Source organism: Lithobates pipiens, unplaced genomic scaffold (genome assembly GCF_037356315.1).
Source record: "Lithobates pipiens isolate NorthernLeopardFrog02 unplaced genomic scaffold, aLitPip1_a1.2 Scaffold_16, whole genome shotgun sequence".
Lineage (NCBI taxonomy): Eukaryota > Metazoa > Chordata > Amphibia > Anura > Ranidae > Lithobates > Lithobates pipiens.
The window spans coordinates 250,791,176-250,818,795 of record NW_027507748.1 but is presented as its reverse complement, the minus strand read 5'-3'; the positions used below and the strand labels follow the sequence as shown (position 1 = coordinate 250,818,795).

The 27,620-nt window shown below is 45.1% G+C and overlaps 1 protein-coding gene across 1 annotated transcript in view; it reads left to right on the top strand.

Annotated features, from left to right (window-relative positions):
• The window catches only part of DSTYK (dual serine/threonine and tyrosine protein kinase), a 504,571-nt gene that overhangs the window by 450,536 nt on the left and 26,415 nt on the right, over positions 1–27,620 (top strand). Inside the window, exons 9-10 of the mRNA XM_077481291.1 lie at positions 18,190–18,322; positions 26,812–26,925. Of these exons, the coding sequence (XP_077337417.1) occupies positions 18,190–18,322; positions 26,812–26,925 (247 nt within the window). The remainder of the gene's footprint in view (positions 1–18,189; positions 18,323–26,811; positions 26,926–27,620) is intronic.

Sequence of the window (27,620 nt, the reverse complement as noted above, 5' to 3'; positions counted from 1 at the left end):
GAAAGGGGGTAGGACGAGTGAGCCCCCCCCCAAGCCCTACCAGGCCACATGCCCTCAACATGGGGGGTGGGTGCTTTGGGGAAGGGGGGTGCCCTGCAGTCCCCTCACCCTAAATCGGCTTGTCCCCATGTTGAGGACAAGGGCCTCTTCCCGACAACCCTGGCCATTGGTTGTCGGGTCTGCGGGCAGGGGGCTTATCGGAATCCGAGAGCCCCCTTTAACAAGAGGGCCCCCAGATCCCAGCCCACCACCCTATTTGAATGAGTATGGGGTACATAGTACCCCTACCCATTCACCTGAGGGGAAAAAGTGTCGATAAAAAAAGAACTACACAGGTATTTAAAGTATTGTACACAAACTTTTTATACTTGCATGTATATAAATAAATTTAAATCTAAATTGCACAACACGCAGTGAAAACACCGAAATAATAATGGTGGCCAATATCCACAGTCAAGTTAAATGATATGTGCTAATGTAAATCAAATCAATCAATGCACAAATGGACCACCTATAATAACCAATATCAAACTTGTGATAAGTGCTGCACGCAAAAATGAATAATTTGTGTTCTAAATAAAACATAAATAAAAACTGTGCTTTTGCTTTTTTAAACGGGGTGCTAAGCTGTAAGTCTCTTAATGCATCCAAATCTTCATTAGACCACCGCTGTGCTCAATATCAAAAAATGAATCCCACCACAGATATTGGAGAGATAGTTGAGATTTGGACAGCATTCATATGAACACAGCCTTAGCCTTTTCACGAGACCAGACAAACACTGCAAGACTCCTCCAGGTATATAATAAGCCCTTGGCCTCTGCAAACAGTGTTTCGTGGCGGCATGGACCATATTAATTAAAAAAGGACCATAGCATAATACTGTATTAAATACTAAATTTATTTAAAAACGAATGGTACTCACAATATTGCAGATGGTGAAGACATTTAAAAACATAATGCCGGACGGCACACATGGAGCCCTTCCTCCATCAGTAGCGCTGTGATGTCACTGCATGTTCTGCCAGACGCGTTTTGTCATCAAAATGGACATTTTCAATACACCCTTCCCATCTTTGTAAATTTTATGATATCTTTTCATGTGACAACCCTGAATAAATGACACTTTTGTACAATGTAAAGTAGTGAGTGTATAACTTGTATAACAGTGTAAATTTGCTGTCCCCCCTCAAAATAACTCGACACACAGCCATTAATGTCTAAACCACTGGCAACAAAAGTGAGTACACCCCTAAGTGAAAATATCCAAATTGGGCCCAAAGTTTTAATATTTTGTGTGGCCACCATTATTTTCCAGCACTGCCTTACCCTCTCGGCATGGGGTTCACCAGAGCTTCACAGGTTGCTGCTGAAGTCCTCTTCCACTCCTCCATGACGACATCACTGAGCTGGTGGACGTTCTTGAGACCTTGTTCTCCTCCCACCTTCTGTTTGAGGCTGCCCCACAGATGCTCAATAGGGTTTAGATCTGGGGACATGCTTGGCCAGTCCATTACCTTTACCCTCAGCTTCTTTAGCAAGGCAGTGGTCAACTTTGAGGTGTGTTTGGGGTCATTATGTTGGAATACTGCCCTGCGGTTCAGTCTCTGAAGAGAGGGGATCATGCTCTGCTTCAGTATGTCACAGAACATGTTGGTATTCATGGTTCCTTGAATGTGGGGAAGACGCACTTGTCTTTTTGTGCTCACCTGGTTGCCACCACATACGCTTGACACCATCTGAACCAAAGGGGTTTATCTTGGTCTCATCAGACCACAGGACATAGTGTCCTTAGTCTGCTTGTCTTCTACAAACTCCAGGCTTATGCATCATTATTAGAAGAGGCTTCCTTCTGGGACAATAGCAATGCAAACCAGTTTGATGCACAGATAGGCTGACCACCCCCCCCCCCCCCCCCTCCACCCCTTCAACCTCTGCAGCAATGCTTGCAGCACTCATGTCTATATCCCAAAGACAACCTCTGGATATGATGCTGAGCATGTGCACTCAACCTCTTTGGTCAACCATGGCAAGGCCTGTTCTGAGTGGAACCTGTCTTGTTAAACCGCTCTATGGTCTTGGCCACCATGCTGCAGTTCAGTTTCAGGGTCTTGGCAATCCTCTTTTAGCCTAGGCCATCTTTATGTAGAGCAACAATTATTTTTTTCAGATCCTGAGAGTTCTTTGCCACGAGGTGCCATGTTGTACTTCCACTGACCAGTATGAGAGAGTGAGAGTAATAACCCCAAATGTAACACACCTGCTCCCCATTCACACCAGAGAACTTGTAACACTGAGTCACATGACATCAGAGAGGGAGAATGGCTAATTGGGCCCAATTTGGACATTTTTTTCTTACGGGTGTACTCACTTTGCTGGCGGTTTAGACGTTAATGGCTGTGTTCTGAGGGGACAACAAATTTACACCGTTATAAAAGCTGTACACTCATTAATTTACATTGTAGCAGAAGTGTTATTTCTTCAGTGTTGTCACATGAAAAGATATATTAAAATATTTACAAAAATGTGAGGGGTGTACGCACTTTCGTGAGATACTGTGTGTATGTGTGTTTTGATATATATATTAAAGTATAAAATGATAAATATATGTGAATGGACCACTGCTACAGAGAGCAGAATAAGTGAACTGGAAGATGAACTCCCCATGATGAGAATCTCAGTCCACCACGCGACTGGCTAGGGCCACTGATATGCGTGTTGAAGATTTTGAGACTTGCCTCAGGCGTAATAACATGCGAATAGTGGGGCTGCCCGAGAAGGTGGTGTTCGGGACCCCATGCAGTTTGTGGAACAGTGGATGGCTGATATCTTTGGCAAAGAGGCTTTTACCCACTTGTATGCGGTAGAGAGGGCTCACAGGATACTGACAAGGCCTCTACCACCAGGAAACTCCCCTCGCCCAGTACTGGCACGCCTACTGAACTACATTGACAGAGAAATTATCTTAAGGCTGGCCAGGGAAAAGAGGAACATCCAGTACAATGACTCAGGGGTCTCCTTTTACCCTGACTTTTCGGCTGCAGCACAGAAGAGTCGCTCACGGTTGTCTGAGATTAAAAAACGTCTGCAGGGGGGCGTGGCCAAGCGCATGGAGGAGTAGGACGCGTGAGAGCTCAGCTCCCGCTCCACCGTTCCCATCGGCACACAGCGCCGCTACCTCGGGCTTCCCCGGACATCCCCATGAGCAGGAGAGGAGCCCCACACCCCCCCCCCCGCACCTCGGGGACCCAAAAACCGGGGGACATCGACAGCTTTTTCCCCGCGAGGGGACCGAACAACAAGGCCGCGCCGGAATCCAAGATGGCGGCGACCCGCTCGGCGGCAGCACAGGCAGCTCACACTGCCTCTAAGGTACAGGCCTCCCGGCCCCCCTCACCTCCGTCCTCCCCAGGGTGCCCCGTGCCGCGGGATGGGAGCCCAGAGAGCCCTACACCCTCCAGAAGCCCTTCTCCAGCCACAGGCAAGCAGAGCAGAGGATGGGACATGGAGAGCTATATTAAAGCTCTCCCCACTAAAGGTGACATTGAAGCCTATATAACCAGACTAGAGAGGTACTATAGAAGGGAACTTAAGGATCTGCGCCAAGACATTGGTCAGCGTTTTGAGGACATTGAGCTCCATGCTGAGGAGTCTGCGAATAGACTCAAGGAACATGATCAGCAACATACTAACCAGATTCAGCACTTGTTCTATGGCGTTGATGACCAAGAAAACAGAAGCCGCCGAAACAATATCCGCATTCGCGGTATACCTGAAAAGATTGAAAACAAGGATCTGTTATCGGCTGCCACCACCATGTTTAACCAATTGCTGAATAAACCTAAGGAGTCGCCGATTGAAATCGATAGGATTCATAGATCTCTTGGTCCTCGCAATCCTAGCCCTGATCACCCCAGAGACGTTATTTGCCGCGTCCATTTCTTTAATATTAAAGCAGAAATAATGCAAGCCGCGCGTGCACAGGACTCCATCTTGTTCAACAGCACACCGGTTATGCTCCTGACGGATCTCTCTAAGCAGACACTGCTGATGCGGAAGGCCCTGAGGCCAGTCACCGACGCTTTGCATGCCAAACAGATCAAGTATCGATGGGGATTCCCTTTTCACCTTTTCGCCTCCCATGAGGGTAAATCTGCTACATTCCGCACGCTAGGGGACTTGCCCAACTTCCTTGGCACTTTTGAACTGCCCCAAACCAGGATCCCGGATTGGCCCCTTACTGCCTTTACCCCTGGCCTGCCCAGCACTTCTGCATGGGAGAAGCAGACCAAGAAGAAGAGGTCCCGCTCCCGTACCACCAGATCTCCTCCAGGATGAACGTTCTCAGCCCCACTTGACAGTGGGTGACTACCTCTCCGTTCTCTACGGCTGCCTTATTGGACTCCTGGTACCCAGGTCGTCCCTTTACAACCTCTGACCTGAAAGTCAAACATCTGATCCCTTGTTTTTCTTTTTTTTTTCTCTTTTTTATCTTTTTTCAGGTTGACTGTTCGGTTCATATGTTTTTTATACTAAGCCTACTAACTTTGCTCCCCTGGCTTGATGTCATGTGCCCTTCAAACGTTAGTGGACGGTTGCCCGTCCTGTAGTTTTGCTATCTGATTTCGGTAACGCACATCATCTATCACTTATATTTTCAGGCGCTGTGTGCTGTTTGTCTGTTTAGCATTTAGTACTGTTTATTGTAGGTGGGGTGGAGCCCCTGAGTTAACCTCACCCACGTTCCCCCACGATAGGGTGTACAGAGTCTTTAGTGACTTTGTTTCTGTTTTATTCTTTAGTCTCTTTTGTTGTAGTGTCTATCACTTTTACCCTCATATAGACACTAGAGGGAGCATTCTCCCTACAATTTTACATCATCTGCTATTAAGCGACCATCAACTCATGCTGTTCCTGGACCATTGTTCACACTTTTACCTGCACTACATGTCCCTAGCCTTCCTAGGGCCTCACATTTCCTCTGTCCTTCTTCAGTGCTCTGACCTTCTTCACCTCTCTCCTTCCTGGCTCTTCTTCGTTTTTCCTCTCTTCCTCACCCCTGCTGCACAGCTCTTTTCCACACTCTTCTGCTTAGCCGCACTTGCTGAACCCAATTATCATGCCGCCTACATCTGTACGATATGTCTGCTGGGATAGATCTTAAGTTCTCCTCTCTTAATTGTAGAGGATTTAACACTCCTGAAAAGCGTAGACAGATTTTACGTCACTTTCATAAAGTCGGTTCGAAAGTTCTATTATTACAGGAGACTCACTTTAGAACTGATAAAGTACCCTCTATCCCAGATAGACATTACACCACCTGGTTTCACAGCACGAACCCTCTTGCTTGCTCCAAGGGGGTCTCGATTGCATTTCATAGTTCTTTTACACCACAAGTGCTTGAGAGCGACATAGACCCTCATGGCAGGTTTTTATTTTTAAAATTGCAGTGTTTTGAAAATGTATTGACTATTGCCAATGTTTATCTCCCCAACCAGGATCAACTCCAGTTCCTGTGCTCCGTGACCGCTCGCCTCAAATCTTTCGGAACCACTAATCTGATCCTAGGGGGCGATCTGAATGTTCCTCTTGTGCCGAGACTCGACTCTTCCACTGGTAAGTCCCACCTGTCACCCACCTCGTTGACCAAGCTCAGAGCCACTTTAGCAGACATGACACTAGTAGACGCCTGGAGACTATTACACCCATCTGACAGGGACTAGACTTATTACTCCCCGGCACATAACTCTTATAGTAGGATTGATTACATTCTCCTCAGCCAAAACCTTTTGGACTTTGCCCCTCAATGTGAGATCGGGTTGCGGCTGTGGTCGGATCACGCTCCGGTACATTTGACCCTCGGGAACCTTCCTCGCTGCCTCCGTCGAGGCGCATGGAGGCTGAACGACAATTTGCTGACAGATACCTTATGTATCTCTGAGGTGTCCCAAGTCATCACGGACTTTACTACTGATCATGCCCATGATGAGACTAGCAACATGACCAAATGGGAGGCCCTGAAATGCGTCACCCGTGGTGTTTTTATAAAGCACGGCTCCAGGTTGAAGCGAGCGCGCACTGACGATATACGCCGACTTTTCTCCCTGATAGCTTCCCTGGAAGCCTCGCATAAACGCACTCTAGAACCGCGCACTCTCACGGAGCTCTCGAATGCTCGTCGGGATCTGCTTCAGATTTTCTCAGCCAAGTCATTGAACGCGTTCCACAAGGGCCGTCACATTCACTACTCGCAGGCGAACAAGTGCGGAAGGCATCTCGCGCGCATTCTCAGTCCCAGACTGCGGAGGCAACACATCCCATACCTCTCTTCCTCTGCCCAACAGAAGAGGTTCTGGAACTCTGAGATTGTTTCGGAGTTCCGAGACTTCTATTCCTCACTTTACAATCCCCCCCCCCCCCCGAGTACTCCCTCCCCCTCCGTCTCTCCACCCGATTTATCGCAATATATTCGGGACACGGCCTTACCTGCCATTTCCTCTGCTGATAGTTCTAATCTAGAACTGCCCCTGACTACGAATGACTTCCTTATAGCAATAAAAGGTCTGAAGAATGGTAAAAGCCCTGGGCCCGACGGATACTCTCCACTCTTTTATAAGAAATTTGCCCCCCAACTCGCCCCGCTTATGGCCAAGACGTTCGAGGAAATGGATGACACGCATCCCCTTTCCCCGCAGATTCTCCAAGCCCAAATAGTGGTCATACCCAAACCAGGGAAGGATCACACACAATGTGGAAATTATAGGCCTATATCCCTATTAAACGTGGACCTCAAACTCTATTCCAAAATCCTGGCGACACGCCTAGCCCCCCTGCTCCCCTCGATCATTCATGGAGACCAAGTGGGATTTGTCCCAGGCCGTGAAGCCAGGGACAACACCACTAAAACCCTACACCTTATCTCGTACGCCAAATCACACAATATCCCCACTTGTCTCTTAGCTTTTGATGCCGAAAAGGCGTTCGATCGGGTGAACTGGAAGTTTCTCCAGGCCTCCCTATTGCAAATAGGTTTGGGTCCACGCATGCTCTCCAAAATTATGGCTCTATACGAGAATCCATCTGCCAGGGTCCTAGCTAATGGGGAAACGTCGGAAGCCTTTGGAATCCGGAACGGTACCAGACAGGGGTGCCCCTTATCGCCTCTTTTGTTTGCGATAACGGTCGAACATCTGGCTCAAGCCATCAGGAATAATAGTTCTATTCATGGGATCGACACCCCTTCGGCTCCCTGTAAGCTATCTCTCTATGCAAATGATTTACTATTGTATGTCACTCGACCCCGCATTAGCCTTCCTGCCATACTCGAGGAGCTTGATCGGTTTGGTGCTCATAGTAATTTTAAACTGAATCTACACAAAACGGAAGCTTTAAATGTATCTCTATCCCAGACCGACCTAAAATTTGTCCAGCAACGCTTCTCCTTCAAATGGCAATCTCGTTCGATCAAATATCTTGGTACGGAGATTCCTGCTAACCTTAACGACGTGTACGCTCTAAACTTTAGCCCTTTGTTGACTTCCATTAAGCGCTCTCTTGAAAAATGGCACACTCTCAAGCTCTCCTGGTGGGGGAGAATGAGTGTTATTAAAATGGATGTCCTCCCGAAGGCGTTATATTTGTTCCAGACCCTTCCCATCCTTCTACCGACATCCTTTTTTCTGGCCTTGCGAGCAATGGTGGGTAGGTTTGTGTGGCAACACCACCCCTCTAGACTCAAACATAAGGTTTTAAATGCCCCCAAACTCAGAGGGGGAGCAGGCCTCCCTGACTTCCGACTGTACCACACATCCGCGATACTATCCCGACTCTTGGACTGGTTCCCGAGACCTCGCCTTAAACCTTCCACCTTTATTGAACAAGATATGGCCCCAGTGGACCTACGGGCCCTTATGTGGGTACATCACGCCAGGTTCCGGATGATGCAGGGGATTTCCCCTCTAACAAGGGCAGCTCTCACAATGTGGTATGCTAAAGCTGTCCCTTATGCCCTATCCACGGACCCTGGCCCGTTGACCCCCCTGTTCGACAATCCGGCCCTCCCGGCCCTTGCTGCTAAGCAACACTGTGGGAACTATACCCGTGAGCACTGGCCCACAGCCAATCAATTTGTTCATCCTACTACCAGTCATTTCCGCCCTCCTCCACATCCCCAGTCCATTGTAAAGACGGACTGGCTCACAACTATCTCGCTGACTCAGATTTGCAGAGATCTCCATCTTTCCGGAAAAACGCATAGACCGCTCAGACCATTTGAGGATCTCTGCAACCCGACTCAAACCCCAAGACATACCCTGTCGTACATCTATAAAGACATCCAAACCCGATTGTATGCTACTCTCCCTGCATTCACGGACCACTGGTCTAGGGACCTGCACTTCGAGATCTCCCCCGCACAATGGTCCACCTCCTTTACTCATACGCATCAATCCTCCAGGTCAGGGTTTACACAGGAGAAAAAATATAAACTACTCTCGAGGTGGTACAGGGCCCCGGTCTCGGTACACAAGATGTTTCCGTCCACCTCTGATGTGTGTTGGCGCTGTCACGGAGCACAGGGATCATATGTTCATATCTGGTGGGAATGTGATGGAATACGCCCTTTTTGGGGTAAGATTTTTACGATTTACAATGACATGTATCAGACCTCTTTGCCTCCATCGCCTTTGTCTGCACTTTTATCCATTCTCCCTGGGTCGATACGGTCGCAGAAATGCAATCTCCTGAACTTTTTTCTCTCCGCGGCTCGTCACGCCATCTCTCTCTACTGGAAAAAAGATTCCACCCCCCCTGTTTCGGCGTGGGTGGCTATCCTTAATGACACAATGCTCATGGAGGAATTGCAGGCGAAGGCGGATGACGCTTATGAAAGGTTTACCATGTTATGGTCCATTTGGCGACACCACTCGCAGACGGAATCATTCCTTAACAACCTTACGATCTCATGAGCAGGCTTTGCCGGGTTTGGTTGGTGGAAGGTGTCGTCCTTATGACCATCTGTGGCCTAGCGGCCAAACCTTAACAACTTGATTACTGCCATCTTTTGTACTGAACATTTTTGTTGTAAAGTGAGTGCATAACAATAAGGTGTATTTTGCACAGGTTTGCTTCTATTAATACGAATGCTGTGCTTCTCCTTGTTCTTCCCCCATCCTACTCTTCTCTCTTTCAGCTCTTACTGTCTATCTCTACCTCCCCCCCTGCCCCTTCTCTCCTTCTCCCTGGTATACCCGCTTCCTCTGCTTTCCCCCCCCCCCCCTTTTTTTTTCTTTTCTCTCTTCATTCTGTTTATATTGCAATGCCTTATTCGGTGTCCAGGCTACGTATATGATGCAATTGCCTGTTTGTAACTGTGTTATTTTTCTCTGTTTGACACGCAATAAAATATATATTCAACCATAGTTCCCACCAGAATGAGGTGCAGGAAATCTAAAATGCACTGTAGTTGTAATCTAAAGCGGGTGTCAATATTAAGTTATTGACACCCCAAACTAAGGTTGCAAATGCAGTGCGTTTGCCCACACCAGATCACATGGTGATGTGATCTGGTTGCAGTAAGTTTCCTAAGTAGTGTACTACTTTTGGTGTGATCTGATGTCATTTCAGCCAATTCAAAATAAATGGACTAAAATTGCACCACACAGAACTGCATGTGAAATCGCACAGGAATGCACAGTTCCTGTGCAATTACCAGTGTAAACCAACCCTTAATCATGTTTGTATCCTTTTGTTCAGTCTATCTGCCTTGCTTACTAAAACCACAATGTGAAAATAAACAGCTTTATGATAAAAAAAAAAAAAAAAAAAACGTCTGCAGAAATTACAGCCCCATATGCAATGTTATACCCTGCGAAACTCAGTCTCCTTGCAGGGCCAGGCCCGCTTCTTTAAACACCCAGCTGAGGCCCCAGACTTATTGGATGCCAATGAAAACACAAGCCCAGAGACCAGCGACCGATGAAGACTGACAGACCCTATCATCGCTTTGGACTCTACCTTATCTCCCCCTCGGCTGAGGGCACTGTCATAAACATACAATGATTTCTTTGACAAAAAAATGCGAGTTCGGAACTGTGTTCATGGTAAAGCACCCATCAAAGATTACCAGTGAATGTGTTGCCGCTGTTAGCGTCCTCTCTGATGCCCTGTGAGACCTATTGTCCCAGGAAGTTTTAAAGTTCCCACTGACACATCAGTGTTCAGCATTGCAGGATGATTACACTCTTGTGGGTGTTAAAGTGGTTTGGTACCTGAAAATGAAACTTCATGTTATTAAAATCAACAGATAGCATACTTACCTAAACGAACCCTGAAAAAAAAAATTATTATTTACTTTTTATTTCTGATGTTTCAGCTGACTTCCGGGTTGTCCTCCCGTGGGAGTAGGCGTGGCTATCGTCCTCGCAATGGTCCCTGGGAAATTTGTAAGCTATTTCCCAAGAATCCATGGGGGACAATGAAATTGCGAAATCTCGCGAGATTTCGTTAGGACGCCGGTCACGTGATGAGGGCGTGTACGAATTTGCCATTTTTAAAGTGGGCAGGCAGCTGTATCTGCCATTACCACTATTGCACACTGAGCATGTGCAAGATGGAGCGGAGCATGCTGGGAGCCAGACGTCATCATATACCAGGAAGTAAATGCCTGTGGGCTTCAGACGCCCACAGTTAAAATGGAAAACGCCAGAGCAGGTTTTTATAAGTCATCCTGAGGAAAAGATTCGTCGCGCCAGGGGTCAAATAAACGCCGGACGTGGATGCCAATCGAAGGTAGCACTCGCCCACCTGTGACACAGGTAAGGAAAAAAAAAAAGAGCGGAATCCCGCTTTAAGCCCCTACAGGCGGTCGCCCTGCAACAGAGGGGATGTGCATGTTTTACTGCACTGTTGTGCGCTCTGTTTTTTTGCACAAATTTGCTCCAGAGCAGACAGATTGCACCACCAGAACTGTGTGGAGGTTCAGCTTTCTTCGCCTACAGACCAAGTCAACATTTGACACTGAATTACCAGTATGATGGGAGAATCCCTTCCCCCTGTCATCTGGGGGATATGTTGGATAAGCAGTGTTCTCTCCCTGTAAGACATACACTTGAAGCTTCCTGATGACAGTGCTGTCTTGGAATATTAGGGGGTTACAAGACCCCCTAAAGCATACCATGGTCTCGTCCTTGATGTAGGGTACAGATGGCTGGCGATCGTTTCCTCAAGAGATGCACCTCACGTCTGACTCAGGGACATGTTTGAACTATTGATGGGTGTGCAGAGCCTATCGCTGCACTCACATTTCGTATTCAATGGGTGTGAGTGTACTGATGCACAGCTCCATTGACTACGAGGAGCTAGGCTCCGAGATTGATACGGATGGGAGATAGGTCTTTCTTTTGTGCAGGTTGTTCTCTTAAATGCATTCTAGCTTTTGTTTGTGCCCCCCGTACCATAATCAGGTATTAAGAGCTCTGCTGGATTACCAAGTGAGATACCCGGAGGTGCCATCGGGGATTTCAGTTGTTACACAGACCATGTATTGGACAAACACCCACTGGTGGGAGGGGGGCAAACCGTACAGCCCTTCAGAAATTTATAGAGGAGGTGGGGTGGAAAGACCCATGGAGGGCAAGAAATCCGTGAGTGAAACAGTTTTTCCTGCTTTTCCAGCAGTTACTCTTCACTTTCACGGATGCTTATGTCTGTGTTCGTATGCGGCTTATTGATACATCTCGGAGGTGATGTATGCTCTCAGAAGTTTATTGGATCACTCCCAATTGATTGTGACATTGGAGGCTCGCCCGCCTTCCACGTTGGCCACGGCTCCATGGTAATTGAATGCATTTTGGATGAAGCTCTTCCCGTCCCATGAGCCGATAGAATCTCATATTTTAGACTTTTGGCGTACCCACGCAGTAAATGAGTCCGAGGCCATGACCTGGGAAGCCTTCAAGGCTGTTCTGAGGGGCCTCTATTACTGAAATCCGAGCTATTAAGAGAAAGGCAAATGCTCAGAGGGAGGGAATAGAACAGCTGGTGGAGGACCTGGAGGGCGCATTTGTGGCAGACCCGACAGAGGCTAATAGGGAGGCATGGCTCGCGGCGCAGGATACACTGTACCGAATCACGACCTCTGTTGTGGAGAGAAAAAGGTTCTTTCAAAAGGCGGCATTCTATGAGGAGCATGAGCAAACTGGACACCTGTCTGCAACTATTGCCCACTTGCGTGAAGTGTCCCCTTCTATAGGGGTGCTGCACACCCACTTGGGTGGGGTGACCAACTCCCCAGACCAAATTATGTCAGAACTGGTAAGACTTTACTCCTCTCTATTCGAATCTAAACATACTCATTAGAATCCTTGAAAAACTACTTGGACAATGTCCACTGGCCCGGTGTGTCAGCCTCTTCAAGGGCAATGCTGGATGCCCCTCTGACTATTTAAGAATTGCAGATGATGACCAGCTTGTTCCCCAGTTCTAAGGCCCTGGGGGATGATCTCCCCATTGAGGTATACAAGTAATATGAAGGATCCATACTAACGCACTTGTTTGAAGGTGTTTAATGCAGCGAAAGAGACCGGTATCCTCCCTCAGTCTATGACCAGAGCAAATATAGTATTGATATTAAAGCCAAAGTAAGACTCCCTTGACCCAGGCTCATACAGACCTATTTCCCTTCTGCAAAATTATATAAAGATCCTAGCCAAAGTACTAGCAATAGCGTTATTTCCACTGTAATACACTCGGACCAATCCGGCTTTATGCCCCAAAAGTCGACCAATATATCTGCGGAGACTTTCTCAACATTCAATCCTGGGCGATCGAGCGCTATTATCACTAGATGCCCACAAGGCGTTTGATAGCGTTGTGGGAGTACCTATGGGCAGTGATGAGGAAATTTTGGATTTGGAGACAGATACATTGCCTGGGTGCAACTTTTATATTCAACTCCAGTTGCAGCTATCGGGAGGGGGGGGGGGCGCGTCTACCTTAACTTACACAGAGGCACGAGACAGGGCTGCCCCTATTTGCTCTAGCCATCGAGCCCCTGGCTGCCCTAATTCAAGCTAACCCCTTAATACAAGGATTTCACTATAGCGACCTCCAGAAGATGATTGTTGTACACAGACACCATACTGCTCCTGGGCGATACATCCACTAAACTGACAGAGGTGATGAAAGTTGTTAGATGGTTTGGAGAGTATTCCGGCCTAGTTATTAACTGAACTAAGTCCTCCTTACTGCTGCTGGACCATGAGCTACCCCCATCCCAACAGACCATACAGGATATCCCAGTATCGGCACCCTTCAGGTATCCGGCCATACAGGTTACAGCCCGTCTGTTGGACTGTTAACCTAAGCCTAACCCCCTTGACCAATCGTTGTCATGATCGAGTCAAGGTGTGAAGCAGGCTGAAGTTGACCCTGATGGGGAGAATAAATTTGATAAAAAGGATTTACTCATTCAGAATCATTAATTTGATTTTCAGATCACTTATATGGCTCACAAAGCCTCCTAGGATCAAACTTGAGCAGCTACAGCCCCCAAAAGACGCAGGTAGTTTGGCGTTACACAATCCCTGGCTGTACTACCTAGCCTCACAGATGCAGCATATTGCACAGGTTGTACGTCCCAAACAGGATTCAGCTCTGAACTTTTTGGACGACTCTGCCCAACTGCTCAGTTTCATGACAGAGGGGTTGCAGACTGGTTGGAGGCCCTTAAATATACTAAATATAACAATCTTTCCCATATATGCTCTCATGCAGAAGATTTGAAATAAGGTCAGGATTCTCCACTGTGTAAACTGGTCCACCAAGTATAGCCCTATATGGGATAATCACTATTATCAGGAAATAGCAAAATTACCATATGGTCTGAAATGGAAACAGTACGGGGTGTCGCACATGACCCACATATTTAAAGATGGCAGATTAAGATCCTTCCCAGAGCTTAGGTAAGGGTAGCTTTCAGGTCCCGGCTTCTCTGCATTTTTACTACATGCAACTTAACTTGAGGCCCAGAGGGGGACAGACATTTGGGCTCTGGACTCTACATTAGTCTTCATTTACCTGTTTGAAGTAACCACCTACAAGGTTTATATCCTGCTGTTATGCCATATTGTTAAATCTCTTCCTACGAGACACACCTTTGAGGGCAGTGTCCCAATGGGAACAAGATGTTGGTGCATTTGCAGAGGAGTAGTGGAAGGAAGCCCTACAGGCAGTCCCCATGTGCTCACTGAACGTGGCTCAGACTATCGCAGCTCTATATACTCCACAGGGTACACTACACACCGGCCAGATTGGCCCGTATGGGGTTGAGCACAGATCCCACTTGCACCAGATGCTGTAGAGATCATGGTGATCTCATTCATCTTTTATGGCGGTGTCCTAAGCTGCACTTATACTAGAAGAGAGTCATTGACGTTCTTAACGGGGCTTTCCAGGTCCAGATACCTTTTAGACCCTAAACCTTGCTTGCTGGGGATAATAGATGGCCTTCTGATGGAGGATATCCCTAAGCAGGCCATCGATAGAGCTCTGTTTCAGGCTCGCAAGTTGATACTAAGGCACTGGAAAGCCACTGATCCTCCTACAGTGCGAGAATGGATTACACGATTGGGGGTCACTCTCCGTTTGGGGAAAAATGTATCTATCAGCGTAGGGGGACCGGCAAAAAATACAAGACACTTTGGCCCCCTTGGTTAGATGTCCCTGGTCTAGCCCAGGGGGATTTGGTGTATGAGCACTTATTTTAAAACGTACATAGGACATATTGATCCCAATGAATATATAGGCCAGGTACCAGTGTGTATTGTCTGACCTGCAAATTCAATCAAGGGTAATTGCTTGTATATTAAAAAATGTACTTGGTCATAGATGGGAGTGGTGGATACATTGTATGCTGTACTATGCAGTTTGTGTACTGATCATGCTCTGGAACTGTCTATTTTCTTATGTTCAATAAAACACTTTGGGGGGAAAAATGTTTCACACATTGACATGTATATACATTCAGTGTCTTTGTACATGAATACAAACTCCCCTAGTGGTTTGATTGAGCACTTTGACATTGCTTGAGCTCTAATATAATACTAGTGACTCCTTTCTGGCCGTTTTTCTTTAAAGGGAAATTTTATAAATGTTTTTGGACAGGTAGAAATTGCTAAATGTTAACACCTCAAACACGGGTGTATGGAAATGTGCACTATTGGTTGCTAGGACACTAGGCAGCAGAAGCCCCTAGCATCCTAGCAGTAAATGATGCTAGGTGGCTTGAGCCATCCACATCCTAACAATGAAAAATGCATGTTGGCCCTGAAGGACTCACTTGACGCTGCACGTGCAGAATTACTGCAATTCAGTCCTTCATAAGTAACTTAAGGCTGGTCATTCCGCGCATGTGTGGGCTTTGTGTGAATGACATTCTTTCAGGGCCAACATGTAAATGGCGTTGCCACTTTGAGTACGGCTGCTCATGCAAGTGAGAATTGTATATGCTAATAGATTTTTTTCACACTGGTTCATTAAAGTTGCACTATTGAAAATATTGCAGAGTGGTGCTATACACAATTTTTTTTTTTTTATATGGGTTATTAGAGCTGCACGATTCTGGCCAAAATGAGAATCACAATTTTTTTGCTTAGAATAAAGATTGATTCTCGCAGCGTAAAACCTTTCACATTATACAAAAAACTCAGGCTACCTTTATGGGTTCATTTTTTTTATTATTCATTAAAGTGTATTTTTTCCCCAAAAAATTGCATTTGAAAGACTGTTGTGCAAATGCAGTGTGACATAAAATATTGCAACCACCACCATTTTATTCTCTATGGTCTCTGCTAAAAAAAAATGTTTGGGGGTACTAAAACTTTCTAGCCAAAAAAAGATTTTAACTTGAAACCAACAAATGTCAGAAAAAAGGTTTAGTGGTTAAACTTCCCTCAATTACACACCAAAGTGTATTCCTTTGATCTAAAGGACAAATCGTTACAATGTTTATACTTGGTTCCACTGCTAAAGAATGTTGTGGTACTTTGCAGATTGGCTTTTTTATTTTTTCCTTTTGATGGCTGTCAGCTAAAGCAGAGCAGAATATTATCTGCATAGGAATAATCGGGAAAATACTTTGTCAATATCGCAAGGTGGAAAAAATCGTGATAACGATTCTTAACTATTTAATTGTGCAGCTTTATGGGTTATGATTACTACATGTATGTAAAAGCTGCAGCACTATTTGTTTACCACATCACAGTGCAGATTCTTCTATTGTTGGCTCCAATAGAGTGCATTTGCTGTGTGCGCTATATGTAAGCAGTCTTTGGCACAAACGTTGACATGCATACAGCAGAAAATTTTGTAAAAAAAAAAAAAGCTGACTTGAAGAAAAAAAAACTCCATGGAACTCGGATGCATTTTTTGCTTGGGAATGCCAAGGGATTTAAAACTAGGAAGGACATACTGGGCCAAAAACAAGACAGGATTCTAAAAGTTTGGAGGTTATCTGAGAAAAAACAGTCCACAATCGTTGTACCACAGGGCAGGTCTACCACATTTGAAAGAAGGTGCCCACCTGTCCACAGTCTCGAATGCACACAGCGGAATATCCCAGGACATAATGAGCGGTTCTAGGGGGACCAGGTACCGTTTAATCATCACTTTGTACTTTGTCTTGATGGTTTAAGGCTGGGTTCACACTGCTGTGGCTACGAGAACCGGATGTGATTCGCACCGCACTGCAGTGCAAATCACATCCGATCTCTGTGCGATGCGGGTTCAGCCATACAGATAGTATGGCTGAATTCGCATCGCACCCGCCCCAAACTCGCACAGGACCCATTTTTTGGTCCGCAGCAGAATCGAATCGCATGGGTGTTCACACCATGTGATCCGATTCCTGTCCGAGATTGCAGATCGCACTGCGATATGCAAACTTATCTGGGGGGGTCATTAACATATCACTGACACTCCCAGAAGTTGGCATAGGGCAGTGTGAACTGCCGCCGGGAGGCATGCGATGCGGGAACCCGCCGCAGATTCGCGGCGTTCCCGCATCGCTGCAGTGTGAACCCAGCCTAAAACCTTAGTGGAGCAGGATTTAGTTGTACTCCAAGTTTTGGACTCCTGGTTGTCCAGCTCCACTCCCAAATTGGATTACCTTTTTTGAGTGTAAGTTTGTGGGTGTTGAGAGGACAGGGCTAGCAGTGAAGAATATAGTAATGAGATTAAGCCAGGCCAATGGGGTATCAGTCGCACTTGGATTCAAAAGAGGAAAGCATTCAAAGCCTGTCAGGAAAGCAAATATTGGCACAAAAGTGCTTCATCTGTAGGTAGCAAAAATGTTTGTCTAGGTTTTATTTTTTATTTTAAGCTGGGTTTATCCCACTCTCCAAATCAAAAATTGTGCAGTGTCCCACAAACCTAAAAAAGCTGCTGTAGGGACACTTTCTCACTAATCTTCATGCTAAGGTATTAAGGATTGCACTTTATTGAAGATCCAGATTTCAGATGATAGAGTAAAAATAGATTTGCTCATTGAATGCATTGTAAATGTATACAGTCAACATTTGGCATGTGTTTATCTAAAATGCCCCGATGCCAGTTACCAAGCATGAGATGGTATTAGTAATTCTATAACTAATTGGATGCAAAAAAATAAAAAATCCAGTCTTGCAATCAGCGTCTTTAGTATTCCAATTACTTTTTGTAGGGCACAGACCACACTGATATTTTTCCGTTCTTGGTAGATGCCAGTATATAAAAAAAAAATATTTTTTTTGGTCCCTTCCAGGGACCCTGGTAGCGAGATTTTTATTTTTTTCATCCCTGCAAACCTGTTGGTTATGAAGGAGTGCTATCATCCATTTCATTCTGGGTAGAATGCAACATGTTGAGGTACAACTCTAATGTAGCAGAAGTACAAGTGAGATGGTAACATGCAACAAACTATAGTGGTGCTGCTTGACATTCCAGATTCCACTTGTATCCCCCTTGCGTTGGGCAATCTTTATGCGTAATGCTCCACAAAGTAACCTTGTTTATGATTATAGGCAAAACTATAATGGATTTAAAGCTGCTTTTTAGGAGTAAAAAATCATTTTTAATTTTCTCGATTTTTAGACTTAATGGCTTGATTTGCTCCCTTTACTTATGTCTATAACTGGTGCAAATATGCTCTTATAGGTCACTGCCTAAACACGAGCGATTGGTCGATTTGCATGGCTCTGTAATTGATTATAATTATGGAGGAGGCTCCAGCATTGCAGTTCTGCTAATCACAGAACGTCTCCATAGAGATCTTTACGCAGGACTAAAGGTGAGCATGTTCTGTATGTATATTAACAGGTGTTATCAGAGCAATTATTTTATTAACCTATTGCAGAAATAAAAAAATTTTGAAGAATTTGTCACTTCAGAGTGTTGGAAACTTCTCTGACTGAGCTGGAATCGTCCGCTTTCTATTGCAGAAGTTGACAAACTAGAGTTTTAAAAACTCATGACTGTGAAATTTGGTTCCCTTTGTAAGACAAACAGGTAAGTATTAGTTTTTCAAGTTTTCTAGTCAAGAAGGAAACCTCTAACTTTAGATTTTGTCTTTAATCTAAACTTCTTGAACCAATTTCTCAGTTTCAAGAAAACTATTCCTATCTCAAGAAAAATGTTTTGATGATTAACTTTTTTACTATTTTTCTGGGATACCAGCAATTGCTGATAATTTTTTGTGCCCGTAAAAGTCAGCATCTGACAACTTCACTTCTCTGGCCCCCACCCACATCTTTACCGGAGTCAAGTTGGTTCCAGCCTTCATAATAAGAGGGGCTCTTTTGTACCCACTATGGATAGGGTGAGGATCTTAATTTGTTTGCATAAAAAAATAACTTGCAGGTATTTTATCAGGGCAAAACCAACCTAAGTTGGATCTATGAGTCCTTCAAATGTTGCATCAGCTTCTGATCTGGTTCATAATTTAGTCTACTGCCTTTATCCTCTTACTTACAATACTGTTTTACTACTCATTCATCCTGCTGAAAGTGTGACAATGCTGCTGTGAGATTTCACTACACAACTGTTAGAGGGCTTAATCAGGGAGGTAATCTAAGATTGGATATGCAATTTTGTATTCGGATGAAATCCACTCAATGGCAGTGAACTCTTTTCTTTATCGTACATCATAGGACACAGAGTCTCAAGTAATTACTTGGTGGGTTATAGGCCTACCTTCAGGTGTTGACACTGGTATAACCAATACAGGAAGTTGACTCCCCTATATAACACTTCTTCCTCCAGGACGCTTTTTGGTCTTGCTACATTTCCTAAAGCTGTCCTGTGGGGTGCTATACAAGGCCCAAAGGAGCGGAACCCCTTTTATAAGGGCCCCAGTCTTTGAGCGTGTGTTAACGGAGCCCGCCGTGATGGGTGAAGTTGGATCTGCTGTTTCAGCAGTAACCTGCAGCGAGGATAAGGTTAAAAAAAAGTAAAAAGAGAAAACCTTTATATGCCTTAAATGCCATAGAACAGTGCTTTCTCAGTATATGTGTTGTCCAGCAGAGGGGGTTCTTATTTTCCTAAGGGAATTAGCAGGCTGGTTATCAGCTGCTTAGCAGCTAAGAGGAAAAGTTCCCATAATCATTAAAACTCTGCAGAGTTTAGCAGCATGCTGACAGAACCCCCTTTCCCTCCCCCTCCCCCTCTCCTTTAGGAGGAGTTTGGCGTTTTTTTTTATTTTTTTTTTTTATATTTACTCACAGTTATGGTAGGTATCCTAGCCTGCTGTGGAGCGGCATAAACTGTCAGTTTTCAAAGCAGCATGGGTTCCCTCTCCCTTCAGGTCTGCATAATAGAGGTTAGAGCTAAGTATATTCAAACTGAATGGGGGGTTGCTGGAGGATGCAGAGGGGTGTGACCATAGGTCACATGACGCTAGGTATGAGACAGTGTCTTTCCATACAGCGTTGATTACTGAGGGAAGTGCTGTGGACGCCAATCTGGTCCACCTGAGGCTCACACATTAAAGCACTCTCTGCCACAAGAAAACTCAGCCTTTACAGCCAGATTTTACTGAAGAGAGGACTAAGGCATCTAGCACGGGGCACGTAAGGGTGTAAAGCAGGCATTCCCAATACAGGAAAATAACTGTTAGCATGCATTGTTTGGCTAGAATTATTTAGCAGATATTGTGTGTGCCTCTGCTTTTGTACTTGGCATTATGTCTTCCAGACCTACCGTAAAGGTACCTAAGGTGTCGCGCTCAGGCACTGGTAACCCCAGTCATGCCTCCATACTGTCTTCCACTTCAAAGAGATCAGACATGGCAAGCCAGGGTGAGTCATTGGAAGCTAGCGGTGGTGCAACTGCTTCACACACTTCAGCCCGTTTGTGACCTGAAGAAGCGCTTTCCTCTGCCCTGCAGGGCTTAGAAGGAAGATTAGTGACTTTAATCACATCATCCATCCAGGTAGATGGGAAACGTCCTAGATCCCCCTCCCCCACCTTAGACCGTTTACAGTCAGTGGAGGGTCCTAAAGAACTATGGGGACATGACGAGGTCTTTCCCGCAGATCGAGAAGAAAAACAAGCCGGTTATTCCTCTGCAGAGGAAACAGTACTTGGAAATTCACCTTCACAAACTGAAGTACAGAGCCATACAGAGATGGTTTGCTCTACTTTCATGTTACCCCTAACGGAGGCAGCTGAAGGTCCGGTATCCTCTTTAGGATCCTTAAAACCTTTTCAGCCTCTACATGCGTTTCCAGTACACGTATTACTTGAAAAGCGTATTTATTCCGACTGGGATCATCCGGATAAGCATTTCTCCCCTCCTAAAAGATTCTCTAATCTTGAATCTGAATAAAAATTTAGCTTGTCCAGTGTTACAATGCACATATGCTTAAGGATCCAACAGATAAAAAGTTGGAAGGTCTGTTAAAAACCTCCTTTTCCTTAGCAGGGACCGTAACTCAGCCTGCGATAGCAGCCATAGACATCGGTCAGTCCTTAAAGGACCAGTTTACAGATGCCCTCAAAGAGCTCCCTGCGCAACAAGCTCAGGAGTTGGCCGAGCTACCTAAAGCATTATGCTTTGCCATAGATGCTATAAAGGACTTTCACCAGGCATCACGTCTGGCACTTGTACACGTTTGGTTAAAGGGTTGGTCAGCTGAAACGCCTTGTAAATATCTTCTAACTGGGTTACCCTTTAAGGGAGAACGCCTTTTTGGAGATAGTCTGAATGTATTTATCCAAGCTATTTCCAGCGGAAAGAGTACTCTTTTACCAGTCAAAAGAAAATATAAACGTCCTTCGTTTAAAAATACTTTTTGACCAGCGCCAAGGGCATCCTCCTCTAGGCAGGGGCGACGGCCTTTGCCGTCGGACCCCATGGGAAGATCTCAGGGTCAGACCCAGGCACAGAGGAGGACCTGGGGCCGCAAGTCTGCAAAGCAGGATACCAAGGCCTCATCATGAAGAGGCATCCCCCCTCACCAAGGTGGGGGGAAGACTTCTGAAGTTCTCAGAAGTCTGGCAGAGGGAAATTCAGGACAGATGGACCCTCTCCACTGTGTCTCTAGGATACAAGCTAGAATTTCGAGAATTTCCACCGGCCCGTTTTGTCAGATCAAACGTTCCGAGTGATCCAGCCAAAAAGCAATCCCTGTTGCAAGCGTTGGACTGATTATTGGCTCAAGGGGTGATCATGCAGATCCCCAAAGAAGAGCAGGGTTTGTGTTTTTACCCAAACATATTTACGGTGCCAAAGCCGAATGGAGATATCCGACCCATTCTAGATCTATGGAATCAAAATCAGTTCCTGAGGATCTGCTCCTTTCGCATGGAGTCAATCAAGTCAGTCGTATCTATCCTACAAGGAGGGGAACTTCTGGCATCCATCGACATCAGAGATGCATATCTGCATGCCCCTATATTCCCTCTTTACCAGAGGTTTCTGCGTTGCAAGGTAGAAAATAAGCATTTTCAGTTTGTAGCCCTGCCCTTCGGCCTTGCTACAACACCTCGGGTATTCACAAAGGTACTTTCCCCACCTCTAGCCAGGTTAAGGGCACAAGGCATAACTGTCGTGGCTTACTTAGACAATCTATTGTTAATAGACCGGTCAGTGGCTCACTTAAGACGGGGTGTAGCCGTTTCAAGCAGTTACCTGGAAAGTTTGGGTTGAATTCTCAACCTAAAAAAGTCCTCCTTGAAGCCACTAAAGAGGCTGGAGTATCTAGGCATGATCATAGATACAGCCCAGAAGTGGGTGGTGTTGCCTCCGGCAAAGATCAGCTCCATGCAGGAGCTAGTGGGGATGATCCGGTCAAGAAAAAATCCTTCAATTTGCCTTTGAGATCGTTGGGAAAGATGGTAGCTTCATTTGAAGCAGTTCCCTATGCTCAATTCAATTTGAGACTTTCAAGAAGAATCAAACTTTGGATTTGCCAATGCGGCTGTCCCCAAGAGTGCCCCAGAGCCTCAGTTGGTGGTTACTATCCCGGAAGTTGCTAAAGGGAAAAACCTTCAGACCAATTATCTGGAAGGTAGGTTTCCTGTCAGGTTTCAGTCCGACAATGCCGTGGCATATATATCAATCACCAAGGGGGCACCAGAAGTCTCTCGGCTCAAAGAGAGGTGAACCAGATTCTAACCTGGGCGGAAGAGAATGTCCCCTGCCTATCGGCAGTTTTCATTCCGGGGGTAGAAAATTGGCAGGCAGACTATCTAAGTTGCCAGCAACTATTCCCAGGGGAATGGTCTCTTCATCCCGAAGTGTTTCGAGATGTTTGCCAAAAATGGGGGATTCTGGACGTAGACCTTCTAGCGTCCAGATACAACACAAAGCTAGTCAACTTTGTGTCCAGGACAAGGGACCCACTCGCGTACGGAAACAGATGCGTTGGTGACCCCCTGGGATCAGTTCTCACTGATCTATGCTTTTTCCCCCAAACTGGTTGCTGCCTCGGCTTCTTTCCAGGATCAAGCTGGAAAGAAAGTTGGTAATTCTGATAGCACCAGTATGGCCCAGAAGGTCATGGTTCGCGGAGATCGTAAAGATGACAGTGGAGGGTCCTTGGCCCCTTCCACTAAGGCCAGACCTGCTACCGCAGGGGCCTATATTCCATCCTACTTTACAAACGCTAAATTTAACGGCTTGGCTATTGAGACCCACATTCTGAAGAAACTTGGGCTTTCCAGGTCAGTTATCTCTACTTTGATTAATGCTAGGAAGCCAGCTTCAAGAGCTATATAAGAGTCTGGAAAGCTTATGTTTCCTGGTGTGAATCCAACCGCTGGGTGCAAAAAACTCTGTGTGAATTAACCAATGGTCAAAATCGCATAGGGGATCACATTGGTTAATTCACACTTTTTTTGCACCCAGCGGGTCTGGGATTACTGAACCTTTTGTCCCTGATGGAGGCAAATTTTTCCATTAGTGTGGGAACAAGATACCAGCGATCTCATAAAATATGCTCTATATCTCAGATATCTTTAGGGTTTATACAAATATTCACTCTGTATTTCTACTCCATAACTTTTTTTCTAATCATAGGTAGCGCCAGATACCCTGGTTTTCAGGTCATATGAATGAAGATATTGTCCTGCCAGACCAGGTTCCAGGGAAGAAGAATCTCTACATTGTCTTGATGTAGTGAGAGCAGTGAGAATCTTTTTGAAGAAATTTGCTCAGATTCGTAAGACTGAAGTCTCATTCATTCTGCCAGAGGGTCCTAAGAAGGGACAGGCAGCGTCGAAATCCGCTGTCTCAAAGTGGATTCGGCAAGTTATAATTCAAACTTATGGTTTAAAGGGAAAGATTCCCCCTTTTCAAGTACAGGCACACTCCACCAGAGCGGTTGGTGCCTCTTGGGCAGTGCGTCACCAGGCCTCCATGTCTCAGATCTGCAAGGCCGCAACTTGGTCTTCAGTACATACATTTGCAAAATGTTATCAAGTAGATGTAAGATGGAATGAGGATATCGCCTTCGGGCGCAGTGTGCTGCAGGCAGCAGTATAAGTCGTCCAGGTCTGAGGGTTACCCTACGGGTTGTGTCTCCCTCCCCTCAAGTAGCATTGCTATGGGACATCCCACCAAGTAATTACTTGAGACTCTGTGTCCCATGATGTATGATAAAGAAAATAGGATTTTTAAAACTGCTTACCTGTAAAATCCTTTTCTTGGAGTACATCATAGGACACAGAGCTCCCGCCCCTCTGTTTTATGGGGTGAGAGTATATTGCTTATATTGCTTGGCTACAAAAACTGAGGTACTCCTGGAAGGAGGAGGGGTTATATAGGGGAGTCAACTTCCTGTATTTGTTATACCAGTGTCAACACCTGAAGGTAGGCCTGTAACCCACCAAGTAATTACTTGAGACTCTGTGTCCTATGATGTACTCCAAGAAAAGGATTTTACAGGTAAGCTGCTTTAAAAATCCTATTTTTGAGCGGTTGCAGCTACACCCCCCCATCCCACAAAAAAACTAAAAAAGTTTAAAGTATGTCTAAAGCCCTTTTGACCGTACATCTTCTGTGGGTGACAGGCGTGCACTTAGTTCCACCCTCCTGTGACTCAGATTCAGCCGCCAGCTGACTTGCATCATAGCTGGTCCAGCCTCTTTAGGGGTCCTGACAATGCGGGGATCTGCCCAGAAACCTAACTGGCAGCTAGGTCAGCCTCTGTGCTGCTGAAAGCCTGAGCAAGTATGGCATTCTAGTGAGTGCTGAAGGGGCAGAGCACAGAGCAGTTACTGACAGTTACAAGAACTGAGCTATCGTGGTTTTTAATCGCTCAGCTCTAGGTGTAGTCTGCGGGAGACAGCCCCACCATTGTATCAATGCCAGCTAGGTCTGTATGTATGGTGTGGGTCCCCCCCCCCCCCACACACATTTAATGCATATAAATTCAAATCTGACCAGTGTAAGCACCCTAAGTAACTGACACCTTTTTCTGAACACCTTACTCTTTAAAAAAAAAAAAAAGTATTTACTGCCAGGATCGACGGGTATTAAAACGGTTACGGAGCTTACAAAATATGCGGCATTAGCGCTATGCTCCGCTGAGACTAAACCATATACTTTATGTAACTTTTAATGTTGCCTGTAATTCTGCTTTGTCTAGCTTGATTGGGCCCTGACACATTTTTGGATTCATTCTGTCTTTTTGGTTCCTTTTTTTGCCTAATGCGTGTTATGTTGATGGGAATGCGTCAAAACAGTTGTCAGTGCATGTTTTTTCTGATGCAAATTTCTGAACTTTTACACTTGTTACAATGCATTTTACACTGCATATTAACGCGCGTCAGTGTGCATCGTGTCCATGCACATTGACATCTGTTTTTGTGTATTGCCTTTGGAATTGATCAGGTAAGCACACAAATGTATAAATACAGCCTTTGAGTATAGGCAGTGGCCCTTTTGGCTTGCTGCACTGTCAGGATGATAGGCATTTTATGCATTTGTAGTTTCCACTTAAGGAAGATCTTTCCTCTAAGTTTAAGATTGGGGCCTTATCAGTTCTGTGACTTTGGTTATACAATGTCCTTAGCTTAAGGCTGAACTACAGGTGTATGTTAAATGTGCATTATGTCTAGGAAGATGAAAAGAGGGTTTTTGGGACTTTGAAAGACTTTGCGGTGGGTAGGTGGGGCCAAAGGATCAGTCACTGTTGTAAAAAAAAAAAAAATTTTTTTTTTTTTTTATTGGTAAAAGAAAATAGATTGTAACAAAACAAATGTCGGTTAACAGTCACATAATGTATACAAAATGATAGATTGTGAACAAGGTAACAACTCATATGACGCAGGGCAATGATCCTTAATAGATAAAACCATTCTAAAATGCACATAATCACAAAACTGCTGGATAAAACCATACTGGTATAAAAAACCTTATTAGAGAAATGGCTATTTTGGTACATGTCCGACGCGTTGTGTATCGAACACACTTTAGGGGCAGTTTGCACCAAAATCTATAAAATATAGATCGATCAATCAAGTATAGTGTGCATTGTTAAAAGGGCGGGTATGCATAAGGGGGAAGAGAAATAATCATTCATCCCCAATGGAGTGTAATCCACATGACATACACCAAAATAATAATTTCTCTAATGAGTTTTTATACCAGTATGGTTTTATCCAGCAGTTTTGTGATTACGTGTATTTTATCTATTAAGGATCATTGCCCTGCATCATGTATGGGTTGTTGCCTTGTTCACAATGTATCATTGGGTATACATTATGTGATGGTTATCCAACATTTTGTTTTATGTTAACTATTTTTTTTTTTTACTACAGTCACTGATTCTTTGGCCTCACCTCATTCAAAGTCCCAAAACCCCTTTTCAGCATTTAATAGGGATGGAGACCTGCCTCTTGTTTTAAAGTCCCAAACACTCTTCTTTAACTATGTCTAGGAGAAGAAGAATAATCACAATACTTGCCTCATTTCACATTTGTTGGAGAGTAACAATGGCTATCCACGCTCCTGGTATTCGGGGTGGCCCTTGTCACCCCCTCGTACAATCCAGAACTGTTTTTACACAATGACATCTGAGCACTGCAGCCAGTCAGTGGCAAAGAGAAGCGACTTTGAGGGACCTATCTTACAAAAAGCTTTAATATCGGATTTTTAGACATTTTTATTTTTTATTTTATTCAAGACACCTCGGTAGTCATTCTAGCTTTACATTTTGCATAGCATTAACAGAGCACTTTCATGTTTTTAAAAATGGTTGCATATATTGTAGGTTTATTGGAGAAAAAAATACTGTGACTGTACAAGCAACTTATCCACTGTCCATTGTCTCCTAGGCTGGCCTGTCTTTGGAAGATCGGTTACAAATTGGTTTAGATGTGGTGGAAGGCATCCGTTTTCTGCATAGTCAGGGCCTGGTCCACAGAGACATCAAGTTGAAGAATGTTCTGGTGAGATTAAGTAATAATACCCATGTTGATACTAAAGGACATTTACTATAATCTGTGTACACTGTTTGACGTTTGAAGGCCAAATGCACATCTAAAAATGTATGTATAACCTGTATAAAGCGTATGTTCTCTTTGCATGTCTTTGTGGCCTAATTTCCACGTGTCTATTAGCTGCTGCAGCATATAAGAGGATTCACTTGCTTTAAAGTCCATACCAAAGTTTATGCATTCCCCTGCTTCATCTGGCCATAACTGCACTAGGTTTCTAAGGTGGCCTTGGTGGGCAATTGCGTTTTTTGGAATGACTATGAAAATGTCCTGCAATGTCAGTTCAGTCTCTCCCCTGCTTCACTGGACAGTCTCACCAAGCACCCACTAAAGCCCTGTACACATGGGCTGAATGTCTGGTGGCATCGGTCAACATTCAACCAGTGTGTACTGTGGACGGTCCGATCTGAAGCCAGCTGTTCAGCCTGCTTCTGTCAAAGGGGCATGACCAAAGGAGGTCTGCCGATCGGATCCCAACCAGTGTGTTCTGGAAGGGGGCCGCCTTCCTGTCACAACAGGAAAGCAAGGGTCGCTAATCTAACATCAGATTGTTGGTACAGTGGCTCTGACCTGAGCGGTCAGTTTTTGTTTTTCATTCAGCCAGCTGGGTTGAACATAAACATAATACACACAGTAGCTTAATGTGA